The sequence below is a fragment of the Aythya ferina genome (assembly GCF_964211825.1).
Source record: "Aythya ferina genome assembly, chromosome: 1".
NCBI classification, from domain to species: Eukaryota; Metazoa; Chordata; class Aves; order Anseriformes; family Anatidae; genus Aythya; species Aythya ferina.
Window position 1 is genome coordinate 198098772 of NC_140296.1, and position 24465 is coordinate 198123236.

A 24465-nucleotide genomic window follows, 5' to 3' on the forward strand; every position below is an offset into this window, starting at 1 on the left:
TGCAATATCAAGAAATCACTGGCCAAAAATCACTGCCAGTTCAATATCAAGGAATCACTTAAAGCATACTGGTAATTCTGAACAAGGCAGGCTATAGACCTCCTATTTTTTTCAGTCATATATGGTATATCTAATTTTTTTCTAAGGTGAAAACATGGCTTTCTTTATGTACATTTACATGTTTGTATTGAATACTATAAGTCATTGGTTTTAAAACTTGCTTGCATAGTTCCATGCTAGTTTTAGAGCTTGTCTATCAGATGTTTCTGTACATTTCTTCTATCTTATTGTACAAGTCACAGAAAGTACATTAGAAATCAAGATTCATGATTTTGACTGAAGGCAGTTCCCTTGGTTTCCTTCATTATGTATTGATAAAATGATATCATTATTTGTTTCTTTGTACTTCTGTACATCTTATGTCAGTGCATAAAATGAATAAAAGAGACATTTACTTGACTTCTGCAAAACTTTGTCTGCTGTTCAAATTCCCATTCTTTAAAAACTTAATATTTTCTATTGTATACACCACAAAACTTAAGATCTTATTCTCATGTCTTTATGCTTCCTTCCTGCTTGCAAGGTACTGACAATTAAAAAAAAAAAAAAAAAAGTTTAAACTGACAGTTTAAAAAAGAGTTTGAGAAGTCTGAATTGTATCTACAATTCTTCTATGCAAGAGCACTTCCCTCTGCACAAATGTTTTTTGTCCATAGAGGACCTAGTTTAATCCAGAAACATTCAGTGGAACATTTTTACTGTTTATCAGAGAACTTGTATTTTCTCAAATAGCAGTAAAAGAATCAATAAACACCAATTGTCAGATATACATGTATGACAATATTCACAGTTAATGTGTTAGCACTGGAGGTTTGCAAATATTTCATGTGTGGAATGAATGGACGAAATACATAATCCAGTCTTTAAAATAACTTTTCTTCTGTTTTCATTAATACTGACCTGAAAAAGAGCTTGGTCCCTGAAAGGTTGTCCAGTTTCTTCTTATACCAACTCATCTAATAAAATCTTCCTACAAAATGTGATGAACTTATCTGAACAGAAAACTTTGCAAACTTACCAACAGGAAAATAAATTTATACATTAAATATTATGTTAAGAATAATATTTTCTATAACCTATGAATATGATAAAAATACAGGGCAGCCTATCTTTTTAAAAGGCAAATCAGAAAGGGAATTATTTTTTCCTTCATTTACTTAGTATGCTTGTGGATGCCCTAAATAGACCAGGAATATCAGATTCTGTTGGATGCCATACAGGAATTGTTGGTCCCCAAAATTTGGAATTTACATTTACTTTAAAAATGGGTAATTTTCTCTGAGAACACTACAGAACATCTCACCTCCTTAACATGTGAAACATTCTGTCTGTAGCCACCAGTGATATGGATCATACAATTGAGAAAAAAAGAGCTCAGAAAGGTATATTAGCTTGCAGTTCAGTTTTGGTGGCTTACTCAGAAAGCTTTAGGATACTGAAATTTCCAGATAATTTTTGAGATTCTTAAAACCATTGTTATCATATTTCAATAGTGTAGTCTTTTATCTGTTCATTACCACATTGTATGAGGTATTCGTTGCTTCTAAGTGAATACATTGCTTCTATTGGATACATGTGAATACATGTGAACCTTGATGGTTTTTAAACATTACCATAAAAGTTTTTTTCTTTTCTTTCCTTTTTTACTGTGTAGCATGTAAAACCACCTGTCTTACATGATTATTAGAAAATCAAATCTAACATTTATCCAACAAGGATACTTCAATATAAGGCAATGGAATCCAATGGAAGAGCAAGGGATGTGATACTTTTGACACCACTTTGAAACCTAAAAGCTAGGCATTAACACCTAAAGTAAGTAATTTATTATTCTCTACAGATCGGTAGGAAAAATGCACTTTGGCACTACAGCAAAATGGGGTATGCAGGATGGAGTGCTCTGACAAAAAAAATAAAAATACTTAAAGGCATCAAATGAGGATCCATTTGTCAAGCTTTTTTTTTTTTTTTTTTTTTTTTTGGTGATCTGTTCATCATATCTGAGAACTCTGATTCTGTAAGTAAGGTACTTGGGGTTACTTTGTTTATTTTATTTGTTATTTGGTTAAACATGTTACCTTTACAAATGAAAAACAGATATCCATTTGTCTCTCCCTTTTGTCCTTCTCCCTTCATTTTCTCTCTTCCTTACACCATTGTCATAAATAAGGCTCTAAGGGCTAGATTATACTCATAGTGACATCTGTTTTACCCTTTTGTTTTACAGGTATTGCCTGGTGGAACCTGAGGAGGAACCCAGTGAAGTGGCTGGAGGACTATCCAGGACACACCAGGTTTGCAGAAATAAATAAAGAAAAAAATCACTAAAATCTTTTTTATCAATTAAAATGTTGGGGGGGGGGGGGGGGGGTAAATAAATTAATTAATAAAAAGATTATAACATCTTCTGAGAAAATACATGTTAAATTTAAATATACACTTTGTAACTAGGTGGTTTTTTTCTTCTGTTGAAAGGTTATAGAAATATAAGGATGTCTTACAGGTACAGCACAAACAGGTCTTCAAGATATAAGATTTGATATATCATAGTGTTTCATAAATAATGAAACTATAAAGTCTGCAATGCATTTACAAATGTAAATTTAATTACAACAGATCCTCTAGCTACATTTCTTGATCTTGCATTCTCTGTCTGCCTAATCACAAAGTATTGTTTTAGATCCAGTCCTACTCTAATAGTCAATAGCCATAACTCTGTTAAATACAGAATAAGTAGAAATATATCCTTGAGAATGGACCTTAATATTGTTTTTGCCATTCTTTGCTAGTGTGACTCCTGAATGCATATTCTCATGAATTACCTGAATGTGTTATCATTTTTGTATACATTGATGTTTCCACTTTGTTGTAAAAATAGGCCTTTAATACACGACAGTACTTACCATCTAGTACCAGCCATCAGTTTGATATCAGCCGTGACATTATTTAATTTTCAGAATCACAGAGGTTAAAGCTCACTGAACTATAAACAGTTGGAAACATGGAGTGTAATCCCAAGGCACAGCTCTGCACAAGCTGTAATTTAAATCATATTGCATGCTAAGCTGAAAAGGCAGTGCAGGTCCCAGAGGACATGAATAAATCTGCAGTCACTGATTTGCCACACACATTTGTGTTGGGATTCTGTAACTGTGCAAATGTGATGTCTTCCTTTAGTGCAGAGAACCTGTCATCTACTGAGATTTGTAATTAAATAACCCAAAGAACAAAAGCAATTACTTAGCCTTACAAGCATTCAGACTGGAATTTACACGATTTCATGAACAAAGAGGAGGGGAAGTTGTGGAGACAGAGAGAAAGGGAGGCTTTGAGTCTGCAACATAATTCAGCTGTGTCTAATGTTAGCTGAGGGTTTAATGTATAGACCAGGTATTCAAATACCTGGCTTACTTTGAACTAATAATTCCTTCATCAGAAACTCCACTCTGAAGTGGATGTTTGCCCATCTAAAGAGCCAATTATGTTTCCAGCTGGCTACATGCCACATCAGGTGCTGGCTTTGAGCAATCAGTTGTGTTAATTGCAAGCAACACTGAGTACCTTTTGGGACAAGCAATTCACGGTTCAGGAATGTTAGTGTAAAGGGAGTTAGGTTCAGCCCATTACCAAGAACAAATCACAAAGTCTACATAAATTGCAGACTAACAGTTGTAATTTTATGGAATGGGTGAAAGAGGTTGGAACCAGCTAAGATGCTGTATCCTCACATTATATGCTCTGCTAAGTGTACTGAGCATCTCATCTACTTGATGGGTTGGTTGGTGCTTTTCAGCTCATCTGCTCTGTCCTCCCATTGGCCAAGTTCTATCACGTATCCTGATCCAGGCCAACACAGCCAAGATATTGGGTGAAGAAAAAACTATGTGAGTAGTCCATGAGTACAGTCTTCTCCATATTTGTTTCCATTTTGCATTTCCATTCTTTCTATTTGACATACACGGAAAATAATAATAAAAATATATATTTTTGCAACGATGTACAGGAAATATTGTAAGGGTATAAATAACAGCAAATGCCATAAATGGATGTTGAAAAGCAGATTTATACAAAAAACAGACATTGAAGAAAGACAACATATTATTAGTGGCATGAGACAAGAACTGCAGTGAGTAGGAATCAGTAGATACATGTTGGCTGCAGTGAAGATATTCTAACCTAGAATCATCTAAAGATCTGACCTGTAGTATTTTTTTTTTTGTGTCTAACTTTTGTCTCCATACCTGAATAACAAGTTTTAATTAGTCTACCTATTCACAAGAGTTGATTTCTAATACACTTGCCCATGAGTTGCAGCACCAGCACTAGTTAAAAGAAACCTGCCCAAACACAGGAGGTGATGAATGGAAGCCTTGAGTTGAATCATTAGAGATAAAGAGAGTTTGTGTGTGGCAGGGAGGGGGAGGAACTGGTACAAACCTCAAAGTCTGCAGGTGCTTAGAAACAGCATGGAGGCTCAGGAAGTGTCTCTAATAGTCTTTAGAGTCTCAATCTCCGAAGTCCGACAAGACTGTATAAAGGAAACTTCTCAAAACAAAGCCATCTTATTTCTCCTTTTACCACAGACTAAAACATTGCCAAACACTGCGTCTGAAGCTGTGAATTTCATTAAATTCAATGGAACTTGCTTAACACTCTTCATTTTTGTATGGCTGAAACCTCTAATTCTACCCACCCCCTCTCCCCTCCCTCTCAGCCAGCATGCTCTAGTCACATCACACTTAACCTTTGCCTTGGCTTCTCAAAAAAGAATTTGTTTCACTCTATTCACGGTTTCAACAGTTTGGCAAACTGCATTTGAGTGCTGCACTGGGCCTTTATATTGAACACACTAATCTGATTGTTTTTCCACTCTACAAACTTTGGGTCAACAATCAAGCTGCTGCCAGAAACTAATTAATTTGCAAACAGGCCCCATTTTCACAGGGGGAGAGCTTTTTAAACCTATGTCAGCAGAGCTGGTCACACCATGGTGACATGCATTGTCATGGCATCCACTTTTCTGGGTAATTCTCCTCACTAATTTTTCACCACACACATGAACTCAAATTACCCAGTCAACAGTAAATCTCTATTGAATGCCCACCAAACTCTGAACGTGGTGGCCTGGGAAGAGGAAATTGGTATTGACAAGGTCAACACTCATTAAAATGATGGCTAGAGCTGAAGGAAATAAAAAAGCACAAGAACATCCCCCCCCCAAAAAAAAAAAAAAAAAAAAAAAAATCAGATGTATGTCATATCTCAATGAAGGGGGCTGTAACAGACTCTTTCCCACTTTGTTTAAATCAATTAGTATTCTGTTGTGTGATTCCCTACAACCAGATCTCTGCTTAACTTTTCTTTTCTTTTCTTTTTTTTCTTCTTTTTTTTTTTTTTTTTTTAATACTGGCTAGTTACTTTAGTTAACAGGAAAGAAGGCAGTATTTGGTACCTAAAAGTTACTGTTTTCCAAGCATCAGAGCAATGATGAGCCTTCACAGAGACAAATTATCTTTTTTCTTCTTCTTGAAATTCATCTCCAGGGCAAGAATTTTCAATAACTATTGAATAATTCCTAACTATGAACTGATGAATGTAAGTAGTGTTTATATTTATACTCATATGTTTAGACAGATATAATTCTTTTAATCATATATTCACTAAAAGTAGTACAGAAAGCTTTCTAGCAGAAATTATTGATGCAGCTACTACTGCATCAGTTATTTAGTTTGTCACCTTCCTTACATAAACAGACCATTTATTTACAAAGTTGTCCATTGACAACTGTACAAGTTATTCTTTGAAACTAATGCATACAAATAATCAATCCTTCCTTGTAAAATAAATAAATAAATAAATAAACAAGAGAGTACATAGTGGGAGACATGTAGGATGAGATTGTGACTCCTGTTTTTACACATCTATAGCTGGAGGTGGAAGATGAAGTTTGTCCTTCTGTGTATATAACAAGCAACTCACCTGGCTCATTAAAACTTGATTCTGACCACCCAAGCAGGACACCCAATTTGCTTGGTATACTAGGTATACTGATTTATCCACATCTAGGATTTGCCAGAGCTTGTTCTGTCTCATTTGTCCAATTTCATCTTCAGAAAAGTCAGAGCATGGGTGAAGGAAAGAGCTATACTCCCAGGTCTCACCCTTACATCAGGAGTTACTGGGTTGTTGACCTGATTCATGACTAACATAAAGATAAAAATAAATAATAATAAAATAGAAATAGAAAATAATAGAGATAGAAATAAATAGAAATAGAAATAAAATCCAGTCTAAGACACATCACCAATATATCAATTCAATGTACAACGAGTAAGCACAGACCCCAAAGCTGGCAATCATTTCCTAGTCTGTTTAGAAAGAAACTGTGCAGTGATCTTTTTGAGACTGGGGTCATATCCCAGAGTGCTTGTTTGAGAGCTATAAGCTTCTTTCCTAAAACTGTTCTATGCACAGCAGAAAAGCTTATCTGGTCTCCTCTGGAAACCATACACAAAGCACTGAACTCTGAGCTCGCTCATTATTTTGATCGTATATGCTCTATAAAAAGGGTGAGTCACAGTCCGAGTTACAACAAAGCATGGTTTCTAACCTACACTCCCAGCTACTTTTTTTTTTTTTTTTGGTGTGGATAATAAGGCTGACCAAGCTAAAACCCATAAATGAGACCACAGTCAACCATGTAATATATATATATCCTATATCAGGTGTTACTGGACTAATTAATGTGTGCCCTAACTTCCCCAAGCATATTGTGACTGTAACTTAGACTAGTACGCTTATTGATGCAAGTCTCTTTGCCCCAGGTCACATTCTCTCGAATGTCAGAAAGTTCTCAAAATTTATGGTCAGTACAGAGGAACGTCCTCTTCTGCTTTCTATTTTTATGTTTATTTTTATTATTATTTTTATTTTATTATTATTTTTTTCCTATCTTCTTTTTCCACTCTAGCCTTAAAAACAATCTTTTCTATATGTCTGCCAATTTTTCATACCTAAGTACAACACAATCTTATCCACAGCACTTAAATTTAATGACGACAATGATCCAGACATGACCATAACAAAAGAAAGACAAGAAGGAAGGAAAAAAATAATAAAAAAAGAGACAGAGAAAGAAAGAATGGAAAAAGAAATAAAAAAGGTCTATTTGTTAGAAGGAATTAAAATAATTTATTTAGGTAATTTGTTGGGATCCAATCATTTTTCTTGTTGTTTTTACACACCCATGAAGTGGTGGGTAAAAATCATGACCTTCATGATTTTACTCACATCCAGAAGAACTATAAAGCAACTGCCAATTCTGTAACTGCTATTTGGCCTCTGGTTTCCAACTCAAAGGTTTCTCTTTGTATAAAGAAAAATGTATCAGCTATCAGACAGAATGAGTCACCAGGTTTAACTACCTTAGTATCTTCTGATCAAATATACCTGTGTTGTAACCATTACAGGTTAGTGGCAGGATAAACATCAAGTAATAACAGTAAGAAAGACGTGAAATTTTCTGCTTCCAGAAATTCTAAGTTTCTTCCAAGAGAAAAAGAATGAGGGGTATTAAAAAAGTATAGAGAAATGACTTGTTAGATTGCAATGAGAAAAGAGAAAAGCAACTTAAAATTCTTATCCAGACTCTCAGATTTAGATCTACAGACTTAAGAAACAAAAAAAAAAAAAAAAAAAAAAAAAAAAAAAACATTATTATGCCACTGTCACCATAGTTTCTGAGTACTTCCTAGCACTGTGTTAGGTGACATTAGCATTTGTCACACATGGAATTTATCACTGTGAAATTATTTACTACTATTCTTAGCAATGAAGCTAATGGGAATGAGAGTGGGAGGGTAAATTAAGTGAGAAATGACACTTGCTTATATGGACATGTTTTGCTCCTACAAGGGTCAGAATTTTTCATGCCTGTATAAGCAGTGGTGGGAAAGTGCAAGACTTGGTTCCATGCTGCAGCCTGTGTGATAGGAGATATCAGCTGGCTAATTTGGTTCAGAGATAGAAATGCATACTTTAAATGCAAGAGATCCTTGAAAAACAAACCTCACTGTTTTCACTGGTAAGATTGACTAAATATTCCCATGTAAACTTGTGTGAACGCAGTCCTGGGGGAGACAGTCTATTTGCTCCAGTCCCTTGTGATGTCAGGCAAGCACACTATCTGAGAGCACATAAAATGTTATCAAAAGTTCCTCTTCAAATCTACTAGGCTGCCTCGCTGACTACTGATTTGTAAACTAAATTTATTCATATCCAATTCATACCCAGATTTTTCAAATGTCCTTTATCTGAATAGTTCTTTTCTTGCTGGAGATTTATTGTGTTCATAGCATCCATCACCTCTTTCCTCCTAGAATATCTCAAATACACTTTATGAAATAACCCCCAGATACTAGGATATCTGGGGATACTAGTCTGGATTGGCAATGTGTGGGTTGGAAAGTGAGAAACTAGGAAGACATTTAGGGAGTGTCACAGAAGAGAGAGGTGTCAGTGGATATATAGGGATGGGAAAAGGGTTTGGTGTGGCTGACCAAAGAAAAAATATAGATCAAGGATGCAATAAATGAACACATCTAAGCCTTGACTAAAGTAGTTGGAAGAGAACATATGTTAATTTCTGTAATTTCTGTTACTTTCCATAATTTTCTGTTAATTCTGTAATTTCTAAACAATTTGACACATTTTTATACATTGTTATTAGAGAGGAAAAATCATATCAACAACTTGAAATCTTGTCCTCTTGCCATACATTTCTCCATTCTGCAATGAATATACAATCAAAATTATGTGTGCATGTTTCCAGTGTTGGGACATCCTACAAACTGCCATAAATGGAAACAACACACAGTGATGGCTAAAGTTCTGTATAAATTCCAGGAGAGTATCAAGTCCTTGTTTCCTGCCTTTGAGCCTGTGAAATTTAAGAGGGCATTTCTTTTTTTTTTTTTTATTGAACAGTCGCTCAGCTTCTATAATTCTCAGCTGTTTATGTAACTGTAAAGTAAAGATTACCAAGGACAATAACCTCAGGGGACTAAGCAAAGCTACTACCCCGCTTTAAAAATTACGCCATGGAAAGAAGTATGCTTTAAAAAAAAAAAAAAAAAAAAAAAAATCAGGGAGGGTTTAAACCCACAAAAAGCAAGGAAATTCCACACCAAGGCTGGAAATCCAGCCTGACATTTTCTCTTAACTCCAGGGCTAGTTAAGAAGGTGAGCAAAGCCAGTGGTCCCTCACTTTTTGGGGTGCAAACCAGATTCATAATACAACCTTAATGAGTATTTTGTGATTTCATTTCCTCTCCAATCTTCTGCAGCCCATTTCTGTTTTGATTCTAAAACAAATGTTTATGGTTATTCATTTTACAAAATGTTAGCAATTTAAAGCCAGGTCCCCTGTGCTCAGGTCAAGGAAGATGAGGGCAGCTCCAAGCTTTCCTTCCACTCCCCTGATCTTCAACTTAATAACTGTCTTCAGTGCATTGTTTTTGCATTGCTTAGCATTTGCTTTGGTACACTGCACCACCATTTCTGCCTTCTTGCCTCTAGCCATGCCCTCAGCCCTTGCATGAATGCTTCTGAGGCTGAAGAGATGGGAATGGGTGATGTACAGCAAACTCTGCACTTAGCTAACTGGGGAACTCCCCCGTACCAGGGAAAGCTGCTCCAACCTGCTCACACCTCCTACTCATCTTTGTTATTGCTGAAAGAGTTCATGGAAACAGATCATGGATCTGATCTACACTTTCTTGAAATAACACTGGATTCTGATGGCTCTGATGGCTGGAGGTAATGGCACATTTAAAGGAAAATATGTTTTTTGCCTGTAGGCAGAACTCTGTAGGATACAACATCAAAGCCATTACTCCTTAAGCTGGATAGGAGATGTCTTTATTTTTTATGTTTTACTTTTTATTATTTTTATGTTTTATTTTATTTCAAGATTTTTTTATTTTTATTTTTTTTTCCTGAGAGTCCAAAACTATTCTTGACCCTCATTGTGACCAACCCAGACTGTCAAAGCTTTTTGTGCAGAGAAACTCCATGCACTTGCTTGACGTGCCAATAACATCCAGGGTGAGCATGCGCATGGCTTATAACAAAGTGCATGATTCAGTCCGGGGCACTGAACTTTTCATATCCAAGGTGATTTACCTGAACATCAATATATTTTGCTGTGTTTTTGCAAATGCCTCCATGTCACATCTGGCCAACTGCGTATCAATAATTAAATATACACTGCTACAGTGACTAATGTATGGTTCCCTACCTTCTAAATGAATGTGTTGACTGCACAGCTATAGAATCAGTCTCCGTTGCTTTATTTGGCTTGGTGACTGTTTAATTATTTATAAAAAATGATATGTCTTTACAAGCCTGACAGTGTTTAATTTTTTTAAAAAGAATTAGAAGTATTTAAGAGCTGCTGCTCAGCACCTTCCCTTTGCCTGGGCACAGTTTAAAGCTGTACTGGGTCTGGCTGGAATGTTAACTTTCCCGGCAGCAGCCCATACAGTGCCGTACTCTGTACTTGTAGCTGGAACAGCAGTGTTATCACACCAGTGTTGTGTCTACTGCTGAGCAGCAGTGGCACAGCATTGGGCCTTTCTCTAACCCTCCTAGGGGGTGGGCAAAAAAGTGAGGAGAGAAACATCACTAGGACAGCTGACCTAAACCAATCAAAGGGATATTCCATACCATGTGGTGTCACACTCAGCAATAAAAGGTGGAAACAGGAAGAAGAGGGGAGGGGTGGGCTCTTGTTGAGAAGAGGTCGGTCCTCCTCTCGAACACCGGCTGCGTGTGTTGAGGCCTTGCTTCAAGGACGTGGTCAATCATCGCTCATTTGTGGGAAGTAGAGAGTAATTTCTTTTCTCTGCACTTCCATATAGCTTTCATTTATTTTGTTTGTTTGTTTTCCTCCCTTTTTCCCCTTTTCCCTTTTACTTCCCCTTAGTTAAATTGTTTAGTTCATGGTAGTCTTTATTTAATTATTATAATTATTTCCCTTTAATTAAATTATCCTTATCTCAACCCGTGAGTTGTTCTTTGCTTTACTTCTCCCCCTCCTCATCTAAAGGAGGGGGAGTGAGAGAGCGGTTGTGGGGTTTAGCTGCCCAGCACGGTAAAACCACCACAAAAGCCCTCTTTCCAGCAACATTAGATTTGAGGTGGAACATCTCCAGCAAGTGACTGTGTGATGTCTGTAAGAACTCTCTGTTCATACTTAAATCTTAAAAACTTAATTACTCTTTGTGATAAATTAGTAGGGGTTTGTTCATTGTCCTTGAGAATTTAAAGAATCTACTGAGGAGATAAGGTTTCATAACTCACGACATTGTAACATGGGGACAAAGCAAGACATCCTGTTTTGCCCCCACCTGAACACAAGCACAACGCATGATCACCGGAGGAAGAATAACGACCCCCAACAACAGACTGCGCAGTCTCAGGACAGGTCTCGACAAGTCGACAAGTGGACAGGTCTTGACAAGTGGACAGGTCTCGACAAGTCGACAGGTCTCGACAGGTCTCGACAAGTCTCGACAAGCTGGAACTTCAATGCTATAAAACAGCGACACTGGAAAGGGGAAGTTGCGTGCCGTGGTGGAGCGGAGACTCCCCAGCCACCCAGCGCTGTTTTGCTTGTGTCTGCTTACTTGATTAATAAAATAATTTCAATAGACCAGTAAATTGTGTGGTCTAACTTATAACACTCTTGTGCAATGTTGTCCAGTTCCAGATGACATTTAAATTCTAGAGAAAGTTTGTAAACTTATGTGCAAGTGTCTTCTTCTCTCCGTTTTTGCTACCAAGCAGCTGTGTTTCCTGCAGCCTTCATATGGGGAAAGCAGTTTCAAGTTTCTGTTCTGAATAAAGTAAACATTAACAAGGACTTATAACCAGATGTCTCACCACCTAGCTATTAAACTCCATTGGGATGAGAATTTCTCTTTGTAAATTTGATCAGAATTGCTGTCCTTATCAAGATTTCAGTGTATGTCCATTAGAATAGTGGTTTATAACCTAAGGCTAAGCACACTCTAGAAAGCAACTGGAATAGCAAACCCACCACTACATAATAATTCATGCCATTACTAAAAATGTATAAAAGTCTACAAACTTAAGGTTCAAAACTAGTTTGTACAGATCTTTAAGAAAGTAGAGTACATCTCATCCTTCAATATAAATATATTTCATTAGAAGTATATCCACTTTAAATATATGCAATCACAAATCTTTTTTTTAATTACATTAAAGACAGTCAAATGGCCAAAGTAAAAATAAATATATAGAAATTTAAAAAACAAAACAAAACAACAACAACAACAAAGGAATGACGTGTCTGCAGAGCTTCAAACCTGAAAGTAGGAATGCTGTGCAGAAAGGCTACCAGAACCTTATCACTGAGAAATTAACACTGAAGTTTTAGAGCCTTTAATAAGGACATCGTAGTGCTGATTTTAAGCCAACCTTTCCCTATTAGGAATGTAACTTTATTAAGTTGCAAGGTAGAGACTGAATGTCTTCAAGAATGTACTTCAGGATCATTGTCTATTAAATTATAGATAGCTATAGGAATAAATTCTAAAAGCCCTAGTCTGATTCTTGCATTTTAAAATTAGCTTGAAACTTTCCATACAGGAAGACAGTGCAAGAACTACACTTGGAGTTGAAAATCATCATGTGTTATGGTAAATGCTGTCTTTCTACATTTATACTTGTTTAGGATGATACTTAAATTTTAGAGTGCTTGAGTTTCATTGGCTTTTTATGTGCGAATGTCTTCTTCTCCCCATCTTGAGCACAAAGCAGTTGTGGTTTCTACACTCTGTCAGATGTAACCTTAGTGCTAATTTGAGAAAAGCAGTTCTCACATTTAGTGCTGAAAGACTGATAACTGAATCCACAAAGGAATGACACATTTTTAGCGATGAAGTACAGGGGCTGTGGACAATGGCTGTGCTTTCCCACTGCATAAATGCTCCTGACTCAGCTGTCATTGTGCAAATCTACTGCACAAAAGCAAATTTTGTTTGCATGATTGGACTCTATGTCATCATGACTATCAGAATGAAAATGGGTATTGCTCTACCAGGTACCAAGCTAGATGGTTATGTCTGTAACCCTTGTACCTTAATGTCTCCTGAAGTACAGCAATCTCCTCTATTATTACAATAAAATAAACCAATGAACCATATTTCTGGGTTAATGGACAAGTATGGACTGTAGAATTGAATTGTAATAGACCTGAATCTGTCCTCACAGTAGTTTGGATGAGTTATGACAAAACTAAATTTAACGGGACAAAAATCAGATTCATGCAACACATCATACTAAAAATATACATACATATACCTACACACACAAACACATGTTTATCTGATACAAATATCCAATGTACATATCTTACATATTTTTGTTTATCCAACCTGCACTGAAATATGCCCTTTGCAATTTTAATTATGAGACTGATTGGCTATGTTATAGATCATACATAGAACTAATATAATAACCAGTATGAAACAAAAAGGTCCTGATTGTAGCTAATACAAAACTGTGTTGATAAAAGATTGTCTTCTGGTATACCCTAAAAATTTGCATGAACACTTTACACTGAATTGCAAAACCACATAAGAAAACTCAGACCTCAGCACAGACATAAGTATAGCCAGAAGTGAAAAATATCTTAGCACAAAATATTCTGTGAATTCAAAAACAGAAGTGAAAGTCTGGCAGATGCAAGCAACATGTAGAGCAAAAGTGGCTAGTCAAGTCTTTAAAATTAAAATATAAATTAACTCAGAATACCTACAGCTAGTATTACTGTCTCACTTAAATCAAATGTCAGCTTTTTCAAATGATGAATACTCATTTCCAAAATGTGCATCGTTCTGGTATAGTTAATGCCAAGCATAAAACCACTTAAGTTAGTGAAAATTTGATTCCAGTAGAACTTGGATAGAATAATCAAATATATTTTAAAGCATTTTGGTACATGAAGGCAAAAACAGGTTTACACTGATACTCTCCCTCTCCCCCCATACACACAAGCAACTACAGGATTGTTAGTAATATCCGTACAATAATGTACAGTTTTTTATTGCGTTAAACTGTTGAATATTTTGAAACTCAACACCTTGGAATACCCAGGACTCCTTTCACTTTTTCCAAACTACTGACAGCTCTGGCCCACTTATAGAACTGATTCACTTTCTGCTGGACTTTGGTGGCCGGTGTCAGATTCCTTTCAATCCACTCAAAAATTAAAGTCTCTACAGAGCACAGTCCTGTCCAGGGCTCTGTAGCTACTTTGTGTTGACGTGTGGCTGATGCCTCCACAAGCCTTGAGCTTCTGTCCAACTTGCACCCTACAGCAATCTGCTGCTGTGGCTTAATTGTGTTAGCTGTAGCTTCTATATATGTTTTAAATTTAATCACACTCCACAAATCTCAATGTAATTAAAACAAAAATGCTTCTTTATAAATCACTTTTGATTAGTTTAACTAGTTTAAGACAAAATTCTGCTCCAAATAAAAGGAGGGTGTATATGTCACAGATGTTGCTGGAATGAAGCTGTGTGCTAGTCTTTAATGGCTAGATGAATGTAACTGTATAAATGTACATTTTACATACCATTTAGCCACCGGGAGTCATGCTGCTCTGTTCTGATTGGATGATGATGTCCCAGAGTTCGGAAAATGGCAAAGTCTCTGCCCATGAAGTCTGCTGCTGTGCCAGAGTACAATTCTCCATCTGTGGGAGGATTGAATTGTAAGAAACATTTCCAGTCATGGTAAGTCAGAGAAAGTTGTCAGTCCTATGTTTATATTATACTAATAGGGGTAATGAGAAAATTATAAAGCAATAAGCCATATGCAATGCATTGTCATTGGAAATTTATGATTAGATCCGCTTACTCTCAGTGCAGAGATCACTGTAACCTCTCTCAAATGAGCTGTATTTCCCAACTGTTAGTGTAGGCACTCCACAAAGATATGTTTGGATTCTCAGGCTGGAACAATGATGGCTTGTACACCTATACCTAGAAGACATTGGTATGCAATGACCCAAAAATCTACCCAACTGTGAAATTAGCCTGTTTTGAACAGAAGTTTTGACTGGAGACTTCCAGAGGTTCCTCCCAGTTTACTGGGGTTTTGTTATTCTGTGTTTGGAAGAGTAAATTGGCTCATTCACTTGCAGTTCAGAATGTCATCATGTCTTGTGAATTCTTCATACAAGAACATTGGACATCTCCACATATTATTATTAATTATTATTATTATTATTATTATTATTATTATTATTATTATTATTATTATCCTTAATCAGGAAAATCCTCTGTAAAATATATCTTTTATACACAATACAAACATGCCTTTCTGCTGCTGCCACCTTTGTAATTAAGCTTGGTAAAGTGCAACAGTTAAGGGAGATCATCTCCTACTACCTTTATCCCATGTGTACCGTACTGAACAGATTTAAAAATTGACCTGTAACACTTCAACCCATACATGACATACACGTAGCCTAGCTGCAGATGAAGCTCGTAATATTAGGGTCCCAATATGCCCATCTTTAACCAGGTAGAAGGATCACAGAGAAACTGGTAGAGAAATTCAAAATAATAAATACATAGCAGTGGAACCCACAAAAAAACGTCCAGAAATCAAAAAACAATGTGTCTTTCTGATATTTATTTATTTTTTGAGCTTGCCTATGAAAGTACTCTGAATTTAAATAGCTAAAAAATGCATTTTTTTTTGGACTATGCTCTTCTATGCCTGTATAGGAAATGAGATACCCTCTCCTATTTAATAAGGAATTAAAAAGCATTATTGTTTCTACCTGCTATTTTCAGGCTACCTATTTTAAATAGGTTTCCTGTGAAAAACAGAAGTTTGAGGATGAAATAGCTCTTTCTTTAAGCTAAAGTAATAATACTTTATAGTCACAATGAACTCTACCATACCTTCATTTCAAAACACTCTTTACAAAGAAGTGTATCATTTTCAGGGCAATTTTAGGTGCTGGGATGGTGGGTCAACCATGTCCAAACATGCTGTTATGATATCACTGGTATCTTTTCCCCAGAATATTGACACCATGTAACTATCAATTGAACCTACATGTACAGCGACTCTGTACCATATGGTAGTCATGAAAGTCAAAAAGGGTGAAAACATGATAACAGAAAGGTGTGGAATTGAATGAATTCACAGCAGAGATTAGAAGCAAATAGACTAGTCATGCCCAGCAGGAGGTGTAATCAAAAGTGAAACAGAACAGCATATCATTAATTAACGATTTATCATTCCACTATGACATTTTCAACTTTTTTTGAAGGACAAACAATCACTTAATTATAGCAATTATTATGTACTGGGTATGCAGTTGAGATTTTAAAATATGTAAAATCTTTTTGGTTGTGAAAATGGCTTTGATACTATGCTTAACATTTATTTAACCTTATCTTCATTTGCTTGTCTTCCACTCCCAAGTGATTTAGGATAGATCAATATAAATATAAGGGAAAAATAAAAAATGTAACAAGCCCTATTTTATATCCTAGTTATCAGCAGATAGAAAGGTCAAACAATTAAAATATATATATATATACTTTATTTAATACTACATTACTAAAACTAAAGAAATAGCAAAAAAAAAACTAATTGAAATTATATATTTACAATATTTAGAATTTTAGGGCGTTTTAACACCTCAGTTTCTAGCTCACTATATAAACACCACTGAAAGTCACATATATTCCAGGTTTGACTCAGTTAATCCCAAAACCACTTAAGGCTAGTCTGCTCTGATGTGTCTGGTACTTTTTGTCAGTAGTGACAGGGTGAAAGTTTTGCCAATGATGGGCTTCAGCATGTTCTGAAGAAAGAACAGGAGACCAGCTGCCTTGTCTTTGCTTTCTATTACAGCTTCTCCAGCTTTCAGTATACCCACTCCAGTGACTGCAATTTCAACTGATTTGCTTTGATTTCCAGAAGGAACCATCTAAAGGTATGTTGAAGTCAGTGGACTTCAGATACAATCTTTAACTCAGGAGAATACGTGGTAGTGCTCCCTGTGCACTGAAGCCACAGAACAGCCCTTTAGTGTTTTAAATGTATTCTCATGGACACAGGCCTAATCTTTTTCATTTTTGGCAGGATTAGAGGTGTGGTGCTGCAGTAAAGAAATAAGGGGATTTTGACCTCTCTCAGATAGGAATATCAAGGAATACTCTTTCATTTAGTAAGACTTTAGATAATTTTTGCTAAATTCAGGATGAGTCTCAAGTCATATTCCAGATGTGCGCATCCTTTAAGTTATAACTATTCAAAAGATATACAAGAATTTTTACTTGCCTCCAGTTAAATGTAAGTTAATCTTTGTTTCCCTATACAGACCACCTTTGGGACTGAAAATAGGGGAAGAGGAATTATTTTTCCCATGTACTGAACAGAAGCCACATGGAACTGTATGACTCTCCCCAACATCTTCCCAAGTTCATTAGATGCTATTATGTTAAAAGCTGAAAAGTATACTTTTTTTTTTTTTTTTTTTTTTGTTGTTGTTGTTGTTGAATTGTTTCTATTTAGCCCTTAAAAAAAAATCTGCATTCTTAAATATATATATATATATATTTGGAGAGGACAAAAATACAAGCTTCCTTTCTGAAAGAAATAAGAAAATTTAATGGATGGGGAATATAGTCAAAACCAAGGCTTGAAAGTCCCAGTTGCTATCACTAGTGCAAGTTCCCAAATGAAATCTGCTATCCTTGGATTATATATTTATTCATATAACTAAAATTAAGATTTGTAGAAGTACACAACAGTGGCTTGAAGAAATTCCTGTTAAAATTAAAAGTCAAAACATCCCAGAAACTAAAATAAATTATAAAATCCTGAATCTCAAACGAATTTAGTAGCTAAATTCTAATAAATTGGACCATACTCTCTTCCTTTGTAAGAAGCTACTGTATTTCAGATCACATTAATCTATATTTGAAAGTATAAAGGCATCTAAACCAGTGCCAATATATATATATTAAAAATAAGTGAAACATGAAACATTTTTTTTATTTTTTTTTTCCAACTATCCCCATACAATTGCTTTAGACTAATAAATTCAGTGATAATTTTCTCCTGTGATTACTTCCTGTGAACACAATGCTCCCTCTAATTTTCGTCCTACCCTGGAATACACACTAGTGCCCAGGGACTGCTTAGTCTCTACATTCTCTTGCATTAGCCTACTCATTGGGGATTGTTTAGTTAGCAGCATATAGATGGGGATAGCTGTAAAATGTCTTACATTACTGGAAACTAGTTATATCATGTTCCCAGCTGGTATTTACTTAAGAGTAGAGTAACAATAACTACCTTTAATGAACAACTCTCAAAAAATAATGAAAAAATATTTGCAGGATGAAACAAAGAACACACATTAGAAAAATATTGGAACAATTTAATAATGGTGAACTTTTGCAGTTGTTTTTCCAAATATTATTGATTTTATTAGGAGAGAAGGAACTCTGAAGATCCTTTTTATAGAAGTTTCAGCTGAAACAGAAAATAAGAATCCTGAGTATTAATGGCTATTAAAGATCTTAAATTACTTTTTGTAAATTAACCTTGGTATTTTGACCAAATTCCAGCTTGTGTAATTACATTTTACATACCTAAGATTTACCCTCTAGTTAGAGAGTCAAGAATATACACCTTTCCCCCACTTTATAAAATCTTTCTTTAATGTTTTTGATGAAGAACAAAAGTTATTTTTTCCTTCCCTCATTTAACCATACAAATTACTTTTACTTCTCAGCTTTCTTTTTCCTTATAGCTACATTGTGTTACTAATTACAATGTTGCATTTTAATTAGTGCTGGGTAAGTTTTTTTACAGTTGCCCTCTTGAACCTAAAATGATCCCTATTCGCTTGTGAATAGGGACTGGCAGACAAGGGGCCAGGAGCAGCTGAGTATCATTCAGCTTAGAAGGGGATTTGTGGTCAAGAAGTTCTTCTGGCCTTCATAGTCCCATTCATTACTTCAGGCCAGTGCTACCTGCTTCAGAAAGCAGTTGGATCATACCTCTCCATACCTTGGCCAGGTCAGTACCAGTTTCTCACCTCCCAGGGTGGTATGAAGTTTCTCACCTCCAACTTCAGGACAGGAAGTTATTTTACCTTTGGTCATCATTTTGCCACAAATTTTGTTTTTTGGCAAAGATAGGAGTAAGCCATTCTGAACTAGTGGTGAATCTGCTGTACACTTAAATATCAGGGGAATGTCTTCAGTAAAAGATTGAAATAAATGCAGCATTACAATCATTAACACAATATAATTGTGAAGCAGCTATGAATAGTCAGAGGAGAAAGGGTGTTCATATTCAGGATGCAGGAATGTTAATTTTAGCTTCACCCTGAGTTTTGTGTATCACTAAAGCAGAAATTAGTCACTGGCATTGAATTTTGAATCTGTGCCATTTTGCACAGTGTTAACACACCCATGATTCTATTTGAAGTCTGATTCAGATCAAAATATGATGCTCAGTCTACTATTTATTAGGAAGAAGAATACATGGAGTGAAAATTATAGTGATAGAGAGTAGGGTCAAGAAAGCAAAGATGTTTTAAAGACATGAAATCTAAGCCAAGGGAAATAAGTTAATCATATTTGTGCAGGACTGAGTTAAAAAAAAAAAAAAAAAAAAAAAAAAAAAAAAAAAAGCAAAAGAATGTGAAAAGCTAGACACTGTTGACTTTGTGCAGTTGCATACCGGGTATACCATGTAATACTGGCTTGTCATCATTCTCTTTCTTTACTGTATATTAAAGTAAATAGTGAAGCCATTCCCTTGAGAACAGCTCTGCCACAAATTCATGTTGCTCCAGGCACTAATTTATACAATGGCCTTTTACACACAAATTTTTTTCCTTTCTGTTTGTATGGGGTACAAGTTGGAGCAAGATGTGGACATCTTTTTTGTTTTCCCCTTTTAAAAAGTGCATGTCCCCAGGGTAGCTCATCACCTGTGATCATTATGGGCTTCGAAGATCAGGAAATGAGGCCCACTGAAGATTAAATTTTTGTTGCTGTCTCTTTTGAATAGCTTCACTTTTAAGTGCAATGTAAATACAATACAGGTAGTTGCTAGGAAAGACTAGCAATACAGGCAAAGTCCTGGATGAAACAGGGTATATTATTTTATATTATTTGTCATTTCCTAAAGACTTATGTGATAAGAGAATCTGCAGTCTTCTGAGATACTGTTGTCCCCTTGATTTTGAAGTTGTGATTAATTTCCAGAAAGTTACACATTAAGGATGTTAAGTGGCTATACCTGGGTAGGGTTCTTACAGAAAGAAGAATCGAATTTGTTTTGCTCTTAATTTCTTCTCGCAAAACAGCTTTTTCCCTTTTTTTTTTTTTTTTTTTTTTTTTTTTAAAGGAAGAAGGAAAAACAATGAACACAATTCAATTAGATAAATTCAATCAATTAGATAAATCCAATCAATTAGGTTAGTTCAATTAGATTAACACAGGCCAGGTGCTCTATACATCCATATTCCACAAAACTAGGCATTACTAATTCACGTATATTTAATTTATTGAAATTTCTCTTTTCTGGCCAGGAACTTAATTGCATTCACTGTCATATTTCTTTAGCTGAAACATCATCTTAAGTCTTGGACCTGTGAATGCTTGTGTATCTCTAGCTCACACGTAAGTAAAAATTGGTTATGAGCTTTTACAACAAAACTGATACAAGGAATTGCTTAATCCTGATCTCACTTCTGCTGGTGCAGCCATCAGTGAGGCCAGACAGTAAACTGAGCAATTAAAATGCCTCCAGAGTCACCTTTCTCTGAGAAGGAGAAACACACTGCAGAATCAAGGCCTTACAGAAGGATAAAGCAATTCATATGATTCTTGAATCTTGGTTTACACAAACCTTGTTCTCAAGACAGCTGGGCCAACTATATTAAAAAATGAAACCAGAATGACTTCAGCCTAGAAAGAAAGCACATAAAGTCCTATCATAGGTAGTATAAGCAGGAAAAAAAAAAAAAAAAGAGAGAGACAGAAAACTGGCAATTATCATCTGTGCAGTGAACATCTCATTGAACACATGTTCTGACACCTACCGACTAAAAGAGAAGCTGTCAGCAATTTAGGATCATAAGGGCTTTTTCCTCGGCCATTTTCAAAATGAGAATCTTCCATTCTGAAAATGTTGTCCTGTGGGGTGGAAAAAAGAAAGGAAAAAACAACATTATTTGATGAAAGGACACTTTAAAAAAGTTGAATTAAATAGCGCACAATATATATGATTCATATTGGTGTTTGTGGCTTAAGGGAAGTCTGCATCACCAGATCTTTTTTTATTATTATTATATATTTTTTCATCATTTAATTATTATTTTTTTTTATTTTATTTTTTTTTCCAGTACTGTGCAATGCAACTTTTAGAAAATACCAGCTGGGGAAAAAGTAAAGTACATGGGGTTATAAAGAAAGATTAAAAAGTGTCTCAGTCAGCACTAACTTTCAAATCAAGGTCAGTAAATACACAGCAATGGGTTTTTCAGTACATTTAATTACTTTAATTTTAAATAGGGAACTAAATCTGCCAATCAAACTTTATAGTTTGTTTATCTTATGTTTTGCATTGAGGGTAAAGCCAGAAGAATATAAGTTTTTTGCATAGTAGACATTACATTGACAGAAGACTTGTGGAGCTGAATTTCAGCTGAATGTTGAAATTTCCATTTCCCATCAGCAGTGTTGTTAATTTTCATTGACACCTAACAAAGTCAAGGAATTCCAATGCCGGGACACCCCCTGACAGCTATTCTGCTTATTTAAGTCTGTGCACCCAGTCCTCAGTTGCTTATGCTTGTGCCTATCTGAGGTAGATGTTGAAGGTCCTCCGTTAATAGATATTCACAGGACAAAGTAGTTTAGGCTGTAGTAGCAACTACAGCATGCTTCAACCTATTATTATTATTATTATTGTTGTTGTTGTTGTTGTTATTACTATTATTATTATTATTGTTAATAATAATAATTGTTATTATTATTATTGTTAATAATAATAATTGTTATTATTATTAATAATTGTTATTATTATTTACTGTTATTGTTTTATTTATTTATTTATTCTGCCTGGTCAGAGATCAATTACCTGTTTTAGGAAAATGAACAAAAAGAAACAGAACAAAATATGTTTAAAATATGTATTCATAGTAGAAAGAAACTGAGAAGATGCTACAATATTTTTCCTTAGTTATTTCACAATACATCATCTCTTTATCTCAATTCTCATGTCCCTACAGCACTCACTGCTTCCATGGACTATCTAAACCTCCCTCTTTCTTATTATCATTGCCCTTTTACAATCAGAGAATCACTGAGTTTCTGATTGGAAGGGATCTATTGGTATCATTCAGTTAAACCTTCCATTTGAGGTAAGACTATTGCCAACACAGGTTATGGTCAGCTTTGGTTTTGTCTAAACAAATCATGAAAACCTTCCATTGTCCTGTTAACAAAGCATTATTTCTAAATCAAACCTTCCAAGGAGTAATATATTTTTTTTGGTCTTTATTATATCATCTGTAATGATAGCAAAGAGTGTTGGTCTTTCCTATTTGATCTTAGGTTGTCCAGAGAAGTTGTAGATGCCCCACCCACATGAAGATGTAGCTTTGAGCAACCTGAGTTAGTGGAAGGTGTCTCTGCCCATGACAAGGGGGCTGGAACTCAGTGATCTTTAAGGGTCCCTTCCAATCCAAACCATTCTGATTCTATGGTTCAATTTGTATTTACCCTTGAAGTAGTCATAGTCTATCCTTAAGTTGTCCATTCACCTTCTCTTCTCTACTAAATTTCAGGCTAAAACTTCATAAGAGCTTTACTCCAATGTAAACTCTAGAAAGTATCTTTGTCCAGTGTTCACAAACAAAAGTCTCAAAATTGCACGTAATGCTTTTATCCTCAAGGGCAATGCTCCAGTGTTCACCGATGGAGTCCTGGAAGTCCACGGTGTTGTTGTGGGGATGTAAAAAGTAAAAATTAAAATAATGACTGAAATCTTATTCAGCAATTGCCTTGGTAATTTATTTATTTATTTATCTATCTATCTATTTATTTATTTATTTATTTTAATGTGAAGATCAGTCACGCAAATATCTAATGTCTTTCTCATGACCAGCGAATTCAAGTAACTGGAACCAATGTTCTCTCTGGCACCCTGCCTTCCCCATCTTGCTAGTCTGTGCTGAATTCAGGCCTTGTCCAGATCATTGACAAAACACACTTCCACATGGTATTATTTTATATCTTTTGAGGCCATGTTTCTCTAAGTGGATCATGGGCTATAGTTTTTGTTGCAGGCTTGTTTAATTACATTATGCAAACACACATCTGTGTATCTCTGTGTGTGTATTACATATTCTCAAAGGAACACCAGAAGGACTTCACATTTCACTTCATTTACTGGAGAAATTGGCGAAGGGAAAATTGATTATTAATAGTGCAGTCTATCTGGAGAGGCTTACTAAACTTTAAGGTAAAAAGTCAGGGCACAACTTTGTGAAGTTTGATCACAGAATTCAAGTTCAGTCTCCTAAGGCATGTTCTTGTAGATGAAGCTTGCTGATTATGTTTATACAGTCATCCTGGATCTGCAATATCTTTCACAATATTAAATTTCTTCATTTTCCTTTGTCCTTTCTACTTTTTAGTAGTTCAGATGCATTCCTCACTTCCATCCAATTTTCTGACTTTGTTCCTTCTAACCAGAAATGAATAAATAATGAAAAAGAATGTATTTATGTATTTAATTCTGTGGTAGGGTCCATATCTAGATCTTGCAAAATAAATAAAAATAGTAAATTGAGGAGAATGTTAGACCTGAACTGCAATAATAGAAAATGCTACTAATGCTATAAGCCATTGAAAATATTATCATCAATCTATGTTTTCTCAGGATCTTTTTCTTAGTAGATGATAATTGCTCAATATGCACTCCAACAGATATTTGATAAGACTATAAAATCAGTGGTAGGACAGTTAAAGCAGAAGGTATTCCCAAGATTACTCCATTTTGTCATTAGACAAAAAGGAAACAGATGTGGAAAGTGATTTTATGTAGGAAGGATCTGATTTTTGACTGTATTCTTCTGGTTTATGTCACTGTAACTCCACTGTTGTTGGTGTGTAGCAAGCAAAAAAGAGTGAAGCACTGGTCAGCATAAAAGAAATGATCTACACTTTTCTTCATGGTTGTGGAATAAACCATTGGAGATAAGAAGCATGACAGGGAAATCAATCCCATGGTGTTTTCATATTTCAGTTAAAATGC

At 35.4% G+C, this 24465-nt stretch overlaps 1 protein-coding gene and 1 long non-coding RNA gene across 4 annotated transcripts in view; one reads left to right on the forward strand and one right to left on the reverse strand.

Moving 5' to 3' along the window:
* SEMA3A (semaphorin 3A) overlaps positions 1–24465 on the reverse strand; it is a 174380-nt gene that overhangs the window by 48851 nt on the left and 101064 nt on the right. For all 3 annotated transcript variants that reach the window (XM_084514583.1, XM_084514584.1, XM_084514585.1), the window contains 2 exons: positions 21245–21338; positions 14726–14845 (listed from right to left, as the gene is read on the reverse strand). In XM_084514583.1, the coding sequence (XP_084370709.1) occupies positions 14726–14845; positions 21245–21338 (214 nt within the window). The remainder of the gene's footprint in view (positions 1–14725; positions 14846–21244; positions 21339–24465) is intronic.
* Positions 10899–11781, forward strand: LOC311434435. The gene is made up of 2 exons (XR_014691485.1): positions 10899–11545; positions 11608–11781. It is a non-coding gene; the product is annotated as an uncharacterized lncRNA (long non-coding RNA).